Source organism: Ursus americanus, chromosome 8, assembly GCF_024610735.1.
Source record: "Ursus americanus isolate L20-20 chromosome 8, mUrsAme1.1.p, whole genome shotgun sequence".
Taxonomy (NCBI): Eukaryota; Metazoa; Chordata; class Mammalia; order Carnivora; family Ursidae; genus Ursus; species Ursus americanus.
The window spans coordinates 31,195,010-31,212,374 of NC_142134.1; the positions used below are offsets into that span (position 1 = coordinate 31,195,010).

At 36.5% G+C, this 17,365-nt stretch overlaps 1 protein-coding gene and 1 long non-coding RNA gene across 3 annotated transcripts in view; one reads left to right on the forward strand and one right to left on the reverse strand.

Moving 5' to 3' along the window:
• LOC148109559 (transmembrane protease serine 11C-like) overlaps positions 1 to 7,436 on the forward strand; it is a 56,950-nt gene extending 49,514 nt beyond the window's left edge. The window contains exons 7-10 of the mRNA XM_087864109.1: positions 1,145 to 1,316; positions 2,525 to 2,784; positions 3,673 to 3,815; positions 7,275 to 7,436. Coding sequence (XP_087720235.1) covers positions 1,145 to 1,316; positions 2,525 to 2,784; positions 3,673 to 3,815; positions 7,275 to 7,436 — 737 coding nt within the window. The remainder of the gene's footprint in view (positions 1 to 1,144; positions 1,317 to 2,524; positions 2,785 to 3,672; positions 3,816 to 7,274) is intronic.
• Positions 1 to 17,365, reverse strand: part of LOC148109557 (uncharacterized) — a 296,308-nt gene that overhangs the window by 249,523 nt on the left and 29,420 nt on the right. The window lies entirely within an intron of this gene.

The following is a 17,365-nucleotide window of genomic DNA, read 5'->3' on the forward strand; positions in this document are numbered from 1 at the left end:
ACAGTCCTATACATTATAGGATTTTTAGCAGCATCCTTGGCCTCTAATTACCAGTAGTGCACCCCCCCACACAGATTATGACAACCAAAAATATTTCCAGATAGTGCCAAATGTCTCCTGGGGTTAGGGGTAGAGTGCAAAATTGTCCCTGATTAAGAACCCCTGCTTTCATCGATGTCCACTGCATTGATTATGGCAAGTTTTTCTCATTCTCTAAATGTTAGGAACACACCCATTCTAGAAAGGGGTCTTAAAGTCAAATATTTTTATTTCAAGATGTCTGTGGGTCATATGACATAGACTTCATTTCTATAAACATTTATTGAGCTCCTTTTAGGTGATAGGTTCTCCATGATAGGTTCTAAAAATACTTTTTTTAAAAAGATATGGTTCCTGTCCTCGAAAAATTTAATTAATGAGGCTGACAGTCTCTAGTAAAAGATACCATAAACTGTTAAGGAACAAGCTCAGTGCTTTAATTAGAGTTAGAAGACATAGTCAAGAGAATCAGAGAGAGATAGAATTATAGTGAAGTTGTGCTATTACTGCAGATTTGCAGTCTAGCAGTTTCTCTGAATCTAAATTGACACGACAGCACAGTCCTGATGCAGGGAAGCATATCACTTTGGGAAAGGGTTTGCTCTCTTCATGTGTTATTCCTTTTAGCCAGATATTGTGGGTTGTAACTCGAATGTGAACACATTTCTGTCTACTCTGTCTCTTGTCAATATCCCATTGACATTCACAGCCATTCACTCTTTCTTATGAATGTTTCAGAGCAATCACTGCTTTAAACAACTGCTCACACAATTAAAAGGGACACATTTCCATAAACAACTTAGCAACTGGTTACCAATTATCATCTTCCAAATTCAAACATTTCATTTCACTTGCTTCTTATAACAGATCAGAGCAAGGCCATAGATACTTAAAGAGTACATATGACTGATGAGGATAGGGGAGGAAGATGTCAATCTATTTTGAATAAATTTTCAGGAAATCTCATGTCCACAGTTAGTCCTAACTTCTCGAAGACTGTGGGCTTTCCCTCAGTTAATCTTATTATGAGAGTTTGTTTACTATAGCAATGTATGCATAAGCAATATCAATATCATTATATGCTAATGAACTCTATTTTGAGCAGGTTGTGGACAACGAACAATAACTCCTTCTGGCAATAAGATAGCAGGGGGCACGGATGCCCAGGAAGGGGAATGGCCTTGGCAAGCTAGCCTTCAACAGAACAGCGTCCACCGATGTGGAGCCACTCTGATTAGTAACAGCTGGCTTGTCACTGCTGCTCACTGCTTCATAAAGTAAGCTCTGGACCACAAAAAGCCTCAAAGCCACTCATGCACCAAAAGTCTGATACATATCTTTCAAGAATACGGCCATACAACTATGCCTCCAAATGTTCGATATTGTGAAGTATACTCTCAAAATTACTCAATGAATCAGTTTTTAAAAAAAGAAGATATAGTCAGGCTAGAATAGGATCTGTCAACAATGGCACTATTATATTTGGTCCAAATGATTCTTAGTTTTGGGGTGTCTGTCCCGTGCATTATAAGATACTTAGCAGCTTCCCTGGGCCCTACCCACCAAATGCCAGTAGGATCCTCCCGGAACTGACAACCAAAAATGACTCCAGTTAACACCAAATGTCTCCTAGAGGACAAAACAGCCCACAGTTGAGAATCACTAAGCTAGACTGAATTCAATTTTATAAAGAAACTATAAATCCCAAACTGAGAGCTGGTCTTCTCTTTCTTTTTCATCATTATTTCATCTGGTCTTATTTATTTAATCATAAGTATTTGAACTCATCCTGCATCCTCCCATATATATCATACCCCTATGTGAAATTATTATTTCTTCAAAGGATATATCATTGCACCAAGAGTTTGCTTTGTTTTTACCCTTTTGTTTGAGGTTTTGTTTTACTAATTTCTCTTGGGTTTATTTTATTTTTAAATAAAAATCCCTCTTAAACCGGAGACTTTGAAGTGTTCTAAGGGCACTATTTTTCAGTGCTTAGTATACAAACCCTTGATTAACAAATAATAGTAAAAGTCAGAAATATCTTCCTGTTTATAGTTTTTAATGATTATAAAAGATGATTTAGGCTTTCCTTAATTTCCTTAGGATTTCCTTAATTTCCATAAATTTACTTTGTCCCATAATCTTGCCCACTTTTTATTTAATCTTACTATCTTGTCTTTACCATATTTATCTAAGTACCCTTGAGTCTTTCTGGATAGATAAAATGAGTTCCCACAGCTTATCTTTTAAAATATAGCTTATTGAAAAACTAAAGATAAAAAACTAAAATACAGCATATTGAATTATTCAAAGTCTACTTGTGTTATTGTTTTTATTTTTTCATGTACCTATAGCTTTACTTTTGTATGTTAAATGTACTCTGGGTATTCAATACATAGCTAGTTGTTTTTAAACATATAAGATATTAATTCCTACAACTCTGAAATACAGGACTTCTAATAAATAAATCTATTTTCTTTAGGGCCAGAGATCCCAAACAATGGAACGTTAGTTTTGGGCTTCTTTTAAGTGACCCACAAATACAGCGAAGTATCAAGGATATTATAATTCATGAAAACTACCATTACCCTGCACACGATAATGACATTGCTGTTGTGCACCTGTCCTCGCCAGTATTATACACAAGCAACATCCGAAGAGCATGTCTTCCAGAAGCTACTTACACATTCCCACCCAATTCAGATGTGGTGGTCACTGGATGGGGAACATTAAAGTCGGATGGTGAGTTCCTAAACTTCCTCCATTACATGGTTTTTAAGTTTCAGTTTTAGGAGTTAAAAAAAAAAAGTACTCCAAATCATAACTAAACCTGAGAAATACTTTCTCTAGATCCTTTTAAAGAGAATAATGTGCAATGGAATGAAAATTATCCTCAACCACATTCATGCAGAAACTACATTTTCATAGAGCTTTTACCATAATTTCCCTTAACAATGGCAGTTTTTATAGAAATGCATTATTTGAAGAAGTAATTTATTTTCCTCCATTTTCTTCATTCATTCATTCATTCAGTAAATATTTATCTTGATTACCACTTTTATTCCAAATACAGGTCTGAATGTTTGGATATATTAATGAATAAAATAGTTAAATATTCCTGCCCTCATAAAGCTTACATTTTTAGCAAAAAAAAGATGATAACCACAAAATATAATAAATATTTCTTTTATGCAGGTAAGTACCAGAGCAAACAAACAAGACTGCGGAGGATTGAGCATTTTTGATGGGGAGAAATGAGTAGCCCTATGTGACAAGGCAATTCATCCCTATGACCTTAATAATGTAAAGATTTAGTGGCTATTTATGTTCACAAATGCATCTGAAAGTAGAAAAAAATTAATCTAAAATTAATTCTAGGATTCAGAATTACAGTAACAGTAGAAAATCTTAAAATAATTATAAAATGTATGTTTCTGAAATATGAATTTTTCCTTTTGTTTTCTAAGGCATACATGTAATCTACTTTGTTACTAAGAAAGGAGACAAAAGCCTAATTAAAATGTATGTTTTACATTGATTTGGAAATTGTACATCGTGTTAGGTACTAATAAACCTAGCCAGAGATATAAATATTAACTTAGCAAAAATTATATAATTTTCTTCCTTTAGGAACAAGTCCCAATATACTCCAAAAAGGGTTAGTGAAGATTATAGACAATAAAACCTGCAACAGTGAAGAGGTATATGGTGGTGTGATCACACCTGGAATGCTGTGTGCCGGGTTCCTGGAGGGAAGTGTGGATGCCTGCCAGGTAAATCTGCCTACTCCATTTTCAAGACTTTTTTCTTGTGGTTTGTAATTCCAATTTACTTGTTCAATTTTTTCAAAAGAAGAAATTTTCAATATTTAACAAGATACTTATTAAATTAAAATACCAAAGTGCTAAACTACTCTTACTGTTATAAGAAGCTGTCAGTAGGAGTGGGGAAGAGACTAAATCTGGAATAACAATAAAGAGATGAATGGAACATGGGCAACTTTAGTCAGATTGGCCCTCTTTCACTGAGAAGCACTCAACCGGATCCAACACCAAACCTAATGACCCTGGAACTTTCTTAATTTAGGGTGGTTCCAATACCCTAAATATTTTGTTTATTTCACAATATTTATATAGCATCTCCATGTGGTAGGCACTGTTTGAAGCTCTTTACAAATATTAATTTATTCAAGTTATGATAATCCTGTGGTGTACGTTTGTACTATTATAAGCTCTATTTCTCAGAGGAAGAGACTGAGAGAAAGAGATCAAGTAAATTGTTTAAACTCACACAGGTATTAAGTGGTAGAACTTGGACTTGAACAGAGGACATTAGGCTACACAGCCTGTACTCCAAAGGCTCGCTAAGCTGCCTTTCCTTATGCTTAATATGCTTCAAACACCTCTGATGCTATTTATAAGCAATAGTCTCCGAGTTAACAAAAGTACTGCTGCAGTTATCTAGGCAGGCAGAATCAGTGGTAAATCCACAAAGACCCTTCATTTTATTCATTCGTTTTTATGGATTACTATGTGCAAGAGCCTGCGCTAGGTGCAGAGGAGTTAAAAGTGAATAAAGCATTATTCCTGCACTCTAGGAACAAGAAGATATACAAATAAGTACTTGCAATACGTAATTATCATCTCTAATTGCAGATTCCCATCTTGCCAACTGCCCCACTAACCCTATTCTTCAAAGTTATCACAAGTTTAAATCCCAGTTTCGATTTTCTCTCAGTCCAATCACCCGTCAGTACTATGACTCTCTTCTAACCTTATGCAGCCTAGAGGTTTTATTATTTCAACCACTCCACCAACAGCACCCTCGGTGACGTCACCATCTACTTCTCCACACCCATGCTAATAATCTCCAACCATAGAGCAATAAGACTATTTTATTGGCTCCTACATGAAGCTCCTGAGTACAACTAGAGTAAATCTTGCAGCCTCGTAAGCTGGTGTCATGTAATCACAGCCGGGTCCTTAACACACTATAGAATTATTTAATGCATCCTTTGTAGTCTATGTCAGCCCTTCATTGCATTGTTTGAATGTGCCCATATATGCCCTTATATTCCTTAACATATGACATTTCCTCATACCAACTAGAAAAAAGAATGAAAGAAATCATGAGAAGTCCTTCACTTTCTTTTCTACATGATAAATTTATATTTGTACTTACCCTCATCTTCCAGGCTCAGGACAAACAAATTTCTTCTACTCTTCAAATCTAATCTTTTGTTTGTATTCTTCATCCCCTCTCTATCTACACAAGTATTTAACTTTACATTAATTTAAACTTTCTTCCATATTTCCCAAACTGTCCCACCCCCAATGGACTCTTTCACATATTCTGCAAATATTATTAGTTCTCTCCCTTAATACATCCATCTCTGTCTTTCTTTTTCCCTTCTTGGTCAAATCTCTACAGAATAGTTTACCATCATTGTTCCATATTCTCAACCTATTCACTCTCCAACCCACTGCTTGCAGACTTTTTCCCTACCAGACCAGTGAAAGTATTCTAGCCAAGACTACTAACGATGATCTAATTGTCAAATCCAAAACATGCAGAGTAGAAGATGGACTGGAAGCATGTAAGCTAGAGATATTGAGATCTATTAAAATATTTTGCCTGAAAAAAGTAATGAGGGCTTCAACTAAGATACGGTGGGAATGAAGAGACAAGACAATTAGGTAGACAAGACTTTGGGACTGTTTAGAAGTGAGGAAGAGGGAAAAGAAGGAATACATACTAAATTCCATATTTCTTCCTGAGCAATTGGAGAGAAGATGTACAGGAGATAAGGAAGTTTGTGGAGGATGAAGTTTGGAGTGTGCTAAATTTGAAGTGCCTGTGTAATATCCAGGCATATATGTACAGTGTGCATTAGAAATAAAAACCTTGGGCTCAGGAAAGAGTTCTGGCTGTAGACATATATCTGAAAGTTATCATCACCTGGATGGTAGCTAAATTCATGAGCACTGATACAATTGCTCCGATAAAGTATATAAAATAAGAAGCACCTAAGTAATAGAATTCTGGTATAAATGCTTTTAAGGGGCCAACAGTAAGAGATAATAAAGATCAGAAAAACAAAAAAACAATAAGAAATTGGTGTCATGGGATTGCAGGGATCAGAAAAAGGGAATAGTCAATAGTGACACATGCCAAAGAGTAAGATAGATGCTGGAAAGAGTGTATCAATTTTAACAATCATTTATGGGTAAAATTTAAAAGGTTTGTTGGTGGAAAGAAAAACCATTTAGAAGAAAGTTGAAAATAAGACAAGAAAATGAAATTTCAATATAAACTACTACTTCAAGCCACTTAGCTATGAAAGGAACATAATTAAGGCAATAGAAGGGGTCTTAAGATCCAGAAAGGCTGTCATTTTTTTGGAAGGGCAAAACTGAAAGAAATATGTATATGCCTGGTGGGGAAAGACAGTGCAGGATGTTAGGAAAAACAGACAAGAGAAGATTATTGATAGAACAGTGTCCTTGATCCAGAGAACAGGTGGAGGGATTAGCCTTGGAAAGAACTAAATACTTCCATTTATCTGACAATGAGTGTAAATACAGATATAGGCTGATCCAGGTGAGCTAGGAATTCAAAAGAGACAAGGACAAGAAATGGAGAGATGGTATCTATTATCCTCCACTTATTCTATGAATTTGAAACTAAGAGATTAGGTATTTAAAAATTATAAAATAAGCTTTGTGTACTGTTGGTGGAATTTAATATGGTGCAGCCTCTATGGAAAACAGCATGGTGGCTCCTCAAAAAATTAAAAATAGATTATGATATGATCCAGCAATTCCATTTCTGGGCATATACTCAAAAGAATTGAAAGCAGGGCCACAAATAGACATTTGTACATTTAACCCATAGGAGTATTATTCACGATAGCCAAAAGATGAAAGCAACCCAAGTGTCCATTGATGGATGAGTGGATAAACAAAATGTATATACATAAAATTGAGTATCATTAAGCGTTAAGAAGGAAGGAAATGCTGACACATGCTTCAACATGGACGAAACTTGAAGGACACTGTGTTAAGTGAAATAAGTCGGCCGCAAAAGAACAAATACTGTATGACTCCATTCATTACTGAAATATCTAGGGTTTTTTTCCTTTTCTGCATCTCCTTGTCTTTATTACAGAAGAGAAAAATAAGCAGTATTCATCTTTAAAGTATAGTAATTGTATGTGCCCTTTTTCTCTGTAGGGTGACTCCGGCGGACCTCTGGTTGGTGCAGATTATAAAGGCACTTGGTTCCTTGCTGGCATTGTAAGCTGGGGAGATGAATGTGCTCTCCCAAAAAAGCCTGGTGTCTACACTCGAGTAACATACTATCGAGACTGGATCTTGTCCAAAACTGGTCTCTAGTGCAGAAGTTCTTCATGGATTAAAGTTTGAAAATTATACCCTTGTTAAATGTGTTTGTAATTCCCAAACCACATTTAACTTAGAATACCTTTCTTTATGTGTATTTAATGTTGCAAATATAAAGATACACAATTTTAGAACTATGAAAAATTGTGTATATTAGATTTGGAACAGGGTTAGTGACAGCAATGAACCAGGATATATAATTTCCCCTTTACTCCTCGCCAGACTGATTATATGAACAAATATGGATTACAGTTTACTAAGGAAGTCTTCTCTACTGATTTGTAGATCCAGGTCCCTTAGGAAATCATAGACTAGGTGTTAACAATAAACTCCCTTTTGAGTGTATAAATAATCTCCTGCTGAATCACACAGCTGCCACAAGCTCCATATATCGGTAGGTTGTAGCCTAGTGAATTACTGTATAGTGCCTATAAAAATTTCCAAAGAAAATTCATCTACCTGTCTTCCTTCCAGTCTTTGTGCCAATGCTAATCTCTTCTCTATGTATTGCTTCCTCACTTTGTTGACCCAAAACAGCATGATAATCCCATGGGATATATTGAATAGATCCCAATGCTTGTTGATCTGTTCCTATTTCTCTTTCATATGTGAGTGAGGCCAGAAGATGTTTCTCACAAATACACACGTAATAGTAAAATTATCCTCAGACACACGGACTGTGTTTCACTACGTAGGCTTGAACATGCTATGCAGATAACACTGGATTACATATCTCCAATCTCTTAAAATTCCTCAACAATATCAGTCACCAACCAGAATAGATAATCTGGGAATTTTGCCCTCCCTTCACTTTCCTTTCGTGCATACACAAACATTCTAGCTGAGGGCACGGAGGTCTATCAACGCGCTGTTAGGGCTCATTCCAACTCGCCACATAAACAGATCACTTGGCTTTTATCATGAATATTATCTCATGGTGGTACTTTCCCAGACTGCGGTCCAGCCCTTCTCCTTTTCATCACTGACATTCGTACAGCTACCACTAATAGCTTTCATTATGATATAAATTTTGCTCATGGACCCCAAAAATAACTACGTTATGAATAGTAGCTAACATTTATAGACCACTCGCATGTGTTCCAGGCACACTGGACATGCATTATTACACTGAACCCTCACAACAACCTTGTGAGGATGGCTCCCTTGGAATCTTCATTTTGTAGCTAAGGGAACTGAGATAGAAAGAAGTGAAGCCCAGAGTTTATAATTGGCTGAGCTGGGATTCAAAATCAAACGACTGGATTCCAGAACCCACACTTTAAACAATTATGCCCTGTTACATGGTAACTAAGTTATAGTTATATAACTATAGTTATAACTAAGGATCTACCTAGCATAGAATTCTGAAATGTAATATTTGTCATAGACTATATAGATGAATTAATACAGTAGCTTTGTTATCTGATGGATTTTTTAAATATTTTGACCTATCTCAAGCTATACATTTATAAGAATTAGTATTCCTACTTTTTAATTTTTTAGAAATTAAGCATTTACAAAAAACTATATGGATATTGGTCAGGATTCATTGGTCACAAGTGAAAGAAACCCAATTAACAGTAGCTTAAGTGAAAAGAAAATATTTTCGACTCATTTAACTAAAAATCTAGGGATCTACACGTGGCAGAGCTAAAGCTAGCTCTGGGGGCTCAAATAGTATCGTGATCTTTAGACACATCTTAACTTTTCCCTCCTCTGTCTTCATTCATGGCCAGATGCTACCTGCTGAGGTGGTAAAGACCTGCTCACCGGCTCTAGGATTAGGTCTTTAGTGTGAAACTAACAGTTCCACAAATATACAGCCTTCCTGCCCTCTGGCTCCAGTAAATAACAACAAAAAAAAAATCCTGAGAATGCATATGATGGACCCAGCTTGGATCAGGATATCCCTCCTGGTGGAGGTGGGAGGACGACTTGATCCCTTGACCAGTAGCCCCTCAAAGTAGGGGGCATTTCAAGAAAAAAAAATGCGGGAGACAAAAAAATAATGGCCATTAAATAGTGCAAAATGTGCTATCTTCTGAATCAATGCAGTATTATTCTAAATTACATTACCTTACAACAGATTCTATATTTTCATGTGTTTATTGTCTTAACTACAGATTGTACATAAAGCAATATCATGCTATGCGTGTTCTGGTGTCTTAGAAAGAAACAAGATGATTTACGTCACCAGTACTCTTCCTTACCTACCTTCTTTGTGTATAGAAAGTGCATAATATTCCTGTTGGGGAAACAAAATACTAATACTTTTTGTTTCAGAAACGAATTTGACATAGAAACAGGTATGCTAAGTAAGCACATTTAAGAAATCTGCTACTTAAGGGTCGGTTTAAGTGACTCGAACTGCATAAACATGCCCTCTATGATGACAGACTTCCTTTTCCTCCTCTCTACAAGCGAAACTGCACAATAGGGAAGGCCAGTGGGAATGGTGCCTGCCCACCGGGGCAACAATGTTGTAACTCCCGGGTCTCTCCAGATTCAGGGATTCCTGCTCTAAAAGAGTATCTGTCAAGAGTTAACGATGAGAAGTTCGAAATAATAGTGAAAACTCAATACACTGATATAAATAACTTACTACCAAGTTTTTTAAATAGGTGAGTTAAATATTATACAGATAATACTACAGGTAAGTACTGTATGTTGAAATCCACTTTTTCCGTCAATCCCTCCTCACTACTAAGTGGTAATATTTTAATCAGGTTCACTTCTCAGTTGGTTTCTGCTTTTGCCTGTTGAAACTCCATGCCTTTGTGACTGCTACCACCTGAATTACCTGACATCCCTTTCAGCATAATTGTGACTGTTTACACTCAGCTGTGGTTTGTAGACTCCTTTATCAGGTACTTCAATATCTGGTAAAACCAGTTTTATTAGAATTTGCTACTCTTACTGCAGATGAGTATTTTCACCTTGAACTCTGATTTTTCTCATTTTTAATCAGGCTGCTACTTTTCAGGACTCTTTTCCTAAGCATACTATCCATGTTTATGCCACTGGAAGATGCACGTAGCATTGTTCAGACTCTTCCTGTCATAATTTAACTTCCCTCAGAAGATCTCATAGGTTAAGTGCAAAAAAGCTGGCTTCCTCAATGATTTTCATCAAGACTTTTCACCAAGTAAACAATACAAAACAAAAGCAAAAAAACCAACCAAACAAAAAAACCTTTGTCAATAGTTTATTCTTTCTTCATTTTCAAGGATCCTCTTGTTAAAAAAGAGAGAGAGCCATATGACATACATTTTCAAGTACTAGAAAAAATAGTCTTGTCACATTTTCTTTTAACCCTTCACTATGTGGGGGTTTTAATATAAATTCACATTAATTCTTTCTCTAAGAGGAAAATTCTTATTCATATAGTTCATATAGTTCACTCTAATTCATATAGTTCAAATGCCATTTCTTAAAATTTTTTCATATTAAAAAAACGTAAAATCCATATTATAGACTTCGTGGCACTTGAAAGTACTTCTGCCATGTTGTTATATCTCACTCTGATATCGAATGGAATTAAATGTTGGAAATCTCCTTAATTCTGCTACAAAAAATATTAAACTTTAGCATACTAGACTGTATGGAACACAGAACAGAGTTTAAAGCAAGCAATAGTGATGATTTTTTATAAATGCCTACTGAAAGGAGCATCAAGGAATTATAAAAGTAAATAAAACACTCTTTAAAACACCAGAGCCTTGGAGCACCTGGGTGGCTCATTTGGTTAAGCATCTGCTTTTGGCTCTGGTCATGGTCCAAGGGTCCTAGGATCGAGTCCTGTGTCAGGCTCTCTGCTCAGCAGAAAGCCTACTTCTTCCTCTCCCTCTGCCTGCCCCTCTGCCTACTGTGTGCCCTCTTTCTCGCTGTCAAATAAATAAATAAAATCTTAAAAAAAAAAAGAAACATCAGAGCCTTTATAGAAACATTTTTAAAAGAAGAAAAAAAAGGAATTTGAAAGAAATAATAGTGAGTATATTACATAGTAATTAATAGGATGTCAATTAATTTTGTGAGAACCCAGTCTTACTGAAACTTAATTTGAATAAAAATGGATAATACCAGGGGCGCCTGGGTGGCACAGCGGTTAAGCGTCTGCCTTCGGCTCAGGGCATGATCCCGGCGTTAAGTGGCTGCCTTCGGCACAGGGCCTGATCCCAGTGTTCTGGGATCGAGCCCCACATCAGGCTCCTCCGCTATGAGCCTGCTTCTCCCTCTCCCACTCCCCCTGCTTGTGTTCCCTCTCTCGCTGGCTGTCTCTATCTCTGTCGAATAAATAAATAAAAATCTTTAATAAAAAAAAAATGGATAATACCAATAACCACATATACTTTCTAAATTGTATTTTTAAATTTATGGTATTATACATTTGCATCATAAAGTCTTAAAATAATTATTGGAGATGTAGCTTTCAAATGTCCTAAGCTGAAATAGATGAGATTAAAATGTGTTGTATTTTAGAATTGAATTACTTTATGAAATGGAAATGGTAAGTGTGTCAACAGAAAACTATCAGCAAAAGAATAAAATTAAAATTATACTATTGTCAATATCCAGCAGCCCACATAAAGTTTATATGCATAAAAATATCTCAACATAATATAATTATTAAGTGTCTGGAAATATCAATTATAATGAGCTTTGGCTAGCTTATCTTCGGTAACTGCAAGTACAGTGCCTAAGACATAATGTTCAATAAATGTTCAATTAACTTTATTATTGAAGTAAAAATGATCATTCTTGCTTTATTAGCTCATATTTAGTTACATATTATTAATTATAATTAAAACAAAAAATACTACTTTCAGGATTTACTGAATATATCAATTTTGACAAATAAATGTGATCATTATACTTCTGCTTTTTCATCCACTTCATAATATTGTGATTTATATTATATATTTTTTGTTAATCTGATCTCTAATATCAAATGTAAACTTTCAACCATAATTTCCTATCATTTACCTCTGACACAGCTATACTGAAATGAGAACTATAATAATGTCTCATAGCATGATTCTCCAAATAAGATACACTCTCAGAAAATGAAAGCAAATCTTCCATTTTAAATGCTATGTATAGGGGAGCCTGGGTGGCTCTGGGGCGCCTGGGTGGCTCAGTCGTTAAGTGGCTGCCTTCGGCTCAGGACGTGATCCTGGCGTTCTGGAATCGAGCCCCACATCAAGCTCCTCCGCTGGGAGCCTGCTTCTTCCTCTCCCACTCCCCCTGCTTGTGATCCCTCTCTTGCTAGCTGTCTCTCTCTCTGTCAAATAAATAAATAAAATCTTTTAAAATAAATAAATAAATAAATAAATAAATAAATAAATAAATAAATGCTATGTATAATCTAACATGGCTTAGAAAAAATTGCATAGCTTTTAGAATTTGTTCTTCATTTTCATAGCAATTTCATGGAAATGCTTCCTCATAATTAATAGTCCACATTCCTTCCTCAAATCCTTCCAATTAAACTGGAATGAAAATTCTGCCCCTTTTATTCACATCATAGTTATCACAGATGATATCATTCTTGGTTAAACGAAGTTAAGTCATGTTTTGAAAAACAGGGTAAAAATATATATATTCCTTTTCTCTGATAGTGTGCTGCCTCTAACTTTTCTTCCTACTAGAAGCAAAATGTTCTACTAAATACTCTTCATTTACATACTTCTCCTTTAAAAGGTACCCAAAGAATACAAACATTGTGATCTGAAGGGACACCTGCACCCAAATGTTTATAGCAGCAGTGTCCACAGTAGCCAAACTATGGAAAGAGCCTAGATGTCCATGGACAGATGAATAGATAAAGAAGATGTGATATAGATAGATAGATAGATAGATAGATAGATAGATAGATAGATGATAGATAGATAGATAGATAGATAGATAGATAGATAGATAGATACAATGGAATATTACTCAGCCATCAAAAAAATGGAATCTTGCCATTTGCAACAACGTGGATGGAACTGGAGGGTATCATGCTAAGTGAAATAAGTCTATCAGAGAAAGACAATTATCATATGGTTTCACTCATTTGTGGAATTTAAGAAACCAAACAGAGGATCAAAGGGGAAGGGTGGGAAAAATAAGATGAAATCAGAGAGGGAAACAAACCATAAGAGACTCTTAACTATAGGAAACAAAGTGAGGGTTGCTGGAGGGTAGGTGCTTAGGGGGATGGTGTAACTGGGTGATGGGCATTAAAGAGGGCACATGATGTGATGAGCAGTGATTGTTATATGCAGCCGATGAATAACTGAACTCTCCACCTCAAACTAATGATACACTACAGGTTAACTAATTGAATTTAAATAAAATAAGCTATGGAAAGAAAGAAAGAAAGAAAGAAAGAAAGAAAGAAAGAAAGAAAGAAAGAAAGAAAGAAAGAAAGAAAGAAAGAAAAAGGAAGGAAGGAAGGAAGGAAGGAAGGAAGGAAGAAGGAAGAAAGAAAGAAAGAAAGAAAGAAAGAAAGAAAGAAAGAAAGAAAGAAAGAAAGAAAGAAAAAGAAAAAAAGAAATAACTGACATGCCTTCTTCTATTCTTTTAGTCTTATTGGTAAAGAGGTGTTAAAAATCTATTCCTGGCTCCTCTGGGGCACTTCCAACCACCATCTCTGGTTCTCACCTCAGAATTTAGACTTACAATCCAGAAAGAGCTGAGCTAATTAGGTACAAGAAAAGGGTGGAGAAGATAATATACAGAAAAGCAAAGATCTCATGCTGGAGGACCAACTCAGGTCATGAAACCGAGATTTGCTCCTCCCTGGCACCGCCTGGGTTCCTATTGTCCTTCTAGGCATTGTATATTATGAAAGAGGTCTCTATTATTTAAGAGAGTCTCTTTTTCTTGCAACAAAAAGGACATAATTAACATGGCATCAAACTTCATTCACCCTCTACTTCACCTATCCACTTTCATGGCCACACCCTGTACTTTCTTGTTAATCAGAACAACTTCACGTCTGGATCCTAAATTCAAGTTTCTATCTACATCCTCCTAGGTTTAAGACTGCCTTACCCCATTATAACTTGTTTTCATTCCATCAAGATCCTCTTTTGATGTTCCCCCCTCTTATTTCAGTCTATCCTACCTCTACCCCTTTCATAGATCCAGTTCCTTCCCTGACTCCTAACTTCTCTAACTTGCTTCAACCCTAACTCCTCAGTGCCTTACTGCATCATCAGCTCCCCAAGGGATCTGTTCCCTTGTCTTTCTGCCACACCTGCCCTAGTCTCTTGACTTGTTCTCCCAATCTACTGGTTCCATCTCTAAATCCCTAAACACCCTCAAGACTTACATATCTATTTTTAAAACCCTTTTTTTCTTTATGTCCACTTCCTCAAATTTCATGTGTTCTCTAATAGCCATTCTCACTGAGAGCACCAACGCTACTCTGGGCAAGTCCTCAGTGACCTCCCAATCGTCTCATCCTACTAACGCTCTTTGGGCTTTATCCTGTCATGGAGATATCTGATGTATGGATCACTCCCTCTCCTGAAATTCTCTCCCCCCTTTACTTCTACGACATTGCTGTCTTCCGTTTTCTTCATTACTTTACAATGTGGGAAATGAATGTGAGGAAGGGAAAGAGGCAGGAAACGAAAGGTAGAAATTAATAATAAAGCAATCATGCTCCAGTTTTTTTCTTTCCCTAAATAAGAGGCAAAAGGCAAAATATACTTCAGTATAATCGGATTTTACCATGAACATTTTTCCTTTCTTCTTTTGGTTCCTGGGCCCACATATAATAGCTTTTCCAATTTGTAAAATCTATCCAATGGTTACAACGTTTTATTTGGTTTCAGGCATATGGCCCTGCTCAGATTAACCGACATGATGTATATGCAAAGCCTTTTGAGTCCTTCAGAATAATTAACTGTTATTAGGAACCTCGTAGAGCTAATACAGTAGGTACAAATTTTATGGTCACAAATCTCAGATGTAAAAAAAAATGCCTTTTTAAATATTCTATATAAACTTAATGTCACTATCTCCCTTAAACTCTCGACAGCTGAGAACTCAACAAATAGTATTTCTTTCCATCTATTGTCAACTTCTGGGTGAAAACACTATGCTTTTTAATGTTATAAACATTTTATATTTGTAATACAGTTTAACTTACTTGGAAATTCTAGTGGGAATTTGTTTTTCTTTAACTTTCTGGTTTTACTTACTAATTTTTATGTACAGGCAATCCTTACTACCTGCAAATTCACCTATTTGCTAAAACTCATTTGTAACCCCAAATCAATATCTGCGGTACTTTTATGATTATTCCCAGACACATGTATCCGCAGAGTGGGGAGAAATTTGAGTCGCCCAATGTGCAGTTCTCATTACAGCTCTCATACTATAAGCAAGCTTCTTTTCCACAGTATATTTAGTGCCATGTTTTTCACATTTTTGTGCATTTTGTTAGTGATTGCACTGTATAAAATGGACCCAAACATAGTGCTGAAATGCTGTCTCGTGTTCCTAGGCACAAGAAGACTGCGATGTACCTTACAGAGAAAAAATGTGTATTTTTTTTAAGATTTTATTTATTTATGTGACAGAGAGACAGCCAGCGAGAGAGGGAACACAAGCAGGGGGAGTGGGAGAGGAAGAAGCAGGCTCCCAGCGGAGGAGCCAGATGTGGGACTCGATCCCGGCACGCCGGGATCACGCCCTGAGCCGAAGGCAGACGCTTTAACGACTGCGCTACCCAGGCGCCCCAAAATGTGTATTTTTTTAAGATTTATTTATTTATTTGACAGAGAGAGAGAGTGCACAAGCAGGTGGAGCGGCAGCCAGAGGAGAAGCAGGGTCCCCACCCCAGGAAGGAGCCTGATGCGGGGCTCGATCCCAGTACCCTGGGAATCAACAATCTGGTACATCCAGAAAAAGGAAGAGAACATTTACTGATCTGAATATGTGGCTGCTCTAGAGAGTTCTAAAGCATAATCAGTGTGTGATGAAGCCATGGAAAAAGTGGAGAAATGGAAAAACTTGTGGATTCATAACATGAGGATTAATTTTTTTTAAATGTAGTGGACAGCATTGTTCTGACAGTGAAAGCCAAAAAAAAAAAAAAATTATGGTAACTGACCTGCACAATTCAAAAGGCCATATGGTGTGAAAAATGTTCACCTTGTAGGTGGGGCAATTTCTGCAAATCAGGAATCTTCGGAACAGTATTTTCAATATCTGCTAAGTGTTATGAGAAAAAGCAGGTTTTCAATAATGAGACTCCTTGTTTTACAAGGATGTTGGCAAATGAACTTATATAATGCAAATGGTTGTGGCTCACAGGAACCTAAGCCCATATTTTTGTTAGGGGCAGGTGTTCAGTATTCACCAGTTCAGTGTTCATGGCAACTTTATAGAACTACCACAAATAATGAGAGTCTAGTCTATATTTACGCCAGATTTGTACTTAAAAACACAGGTGATGTTTTTCCAAAAGGTGTATGTCTCATAATTTCTGACTCATGTGTTCCTCCCACTGATTATTCTTAAGTAGTCCATTTCAGAACCAAAATACTCCATTGGAAAATATTTCCAGATCCTTCAGAAATCCACTTAGGAAGCCAGAGTCCACGTCCTGAAGTATATTTCCTTCAAGTCTAGAAGTAGTGAGAGAAAGCCAGGAATTCTGGGCATGAGGTGACAGCCAAGAGGGAGCCCAGGTAAGCAAGAACTCTGTGTTCCTCCAGATGCAGGAGGCAGCCAGCACAGAGGGAGTCTGACAGGCACACAGACATATCCAAAACTCTGATCTAATCTTCAGTAGTACCAAATAAGCTCGTTCAGGGCCCGGATGATGCCATGTGCACAATTTATCACCTGCAAAGGCTAAGAGTATATGTAGCTGGTATTTAGTAACTATTTATTAATTAAATGAATATAAGATGGAAAAAAAA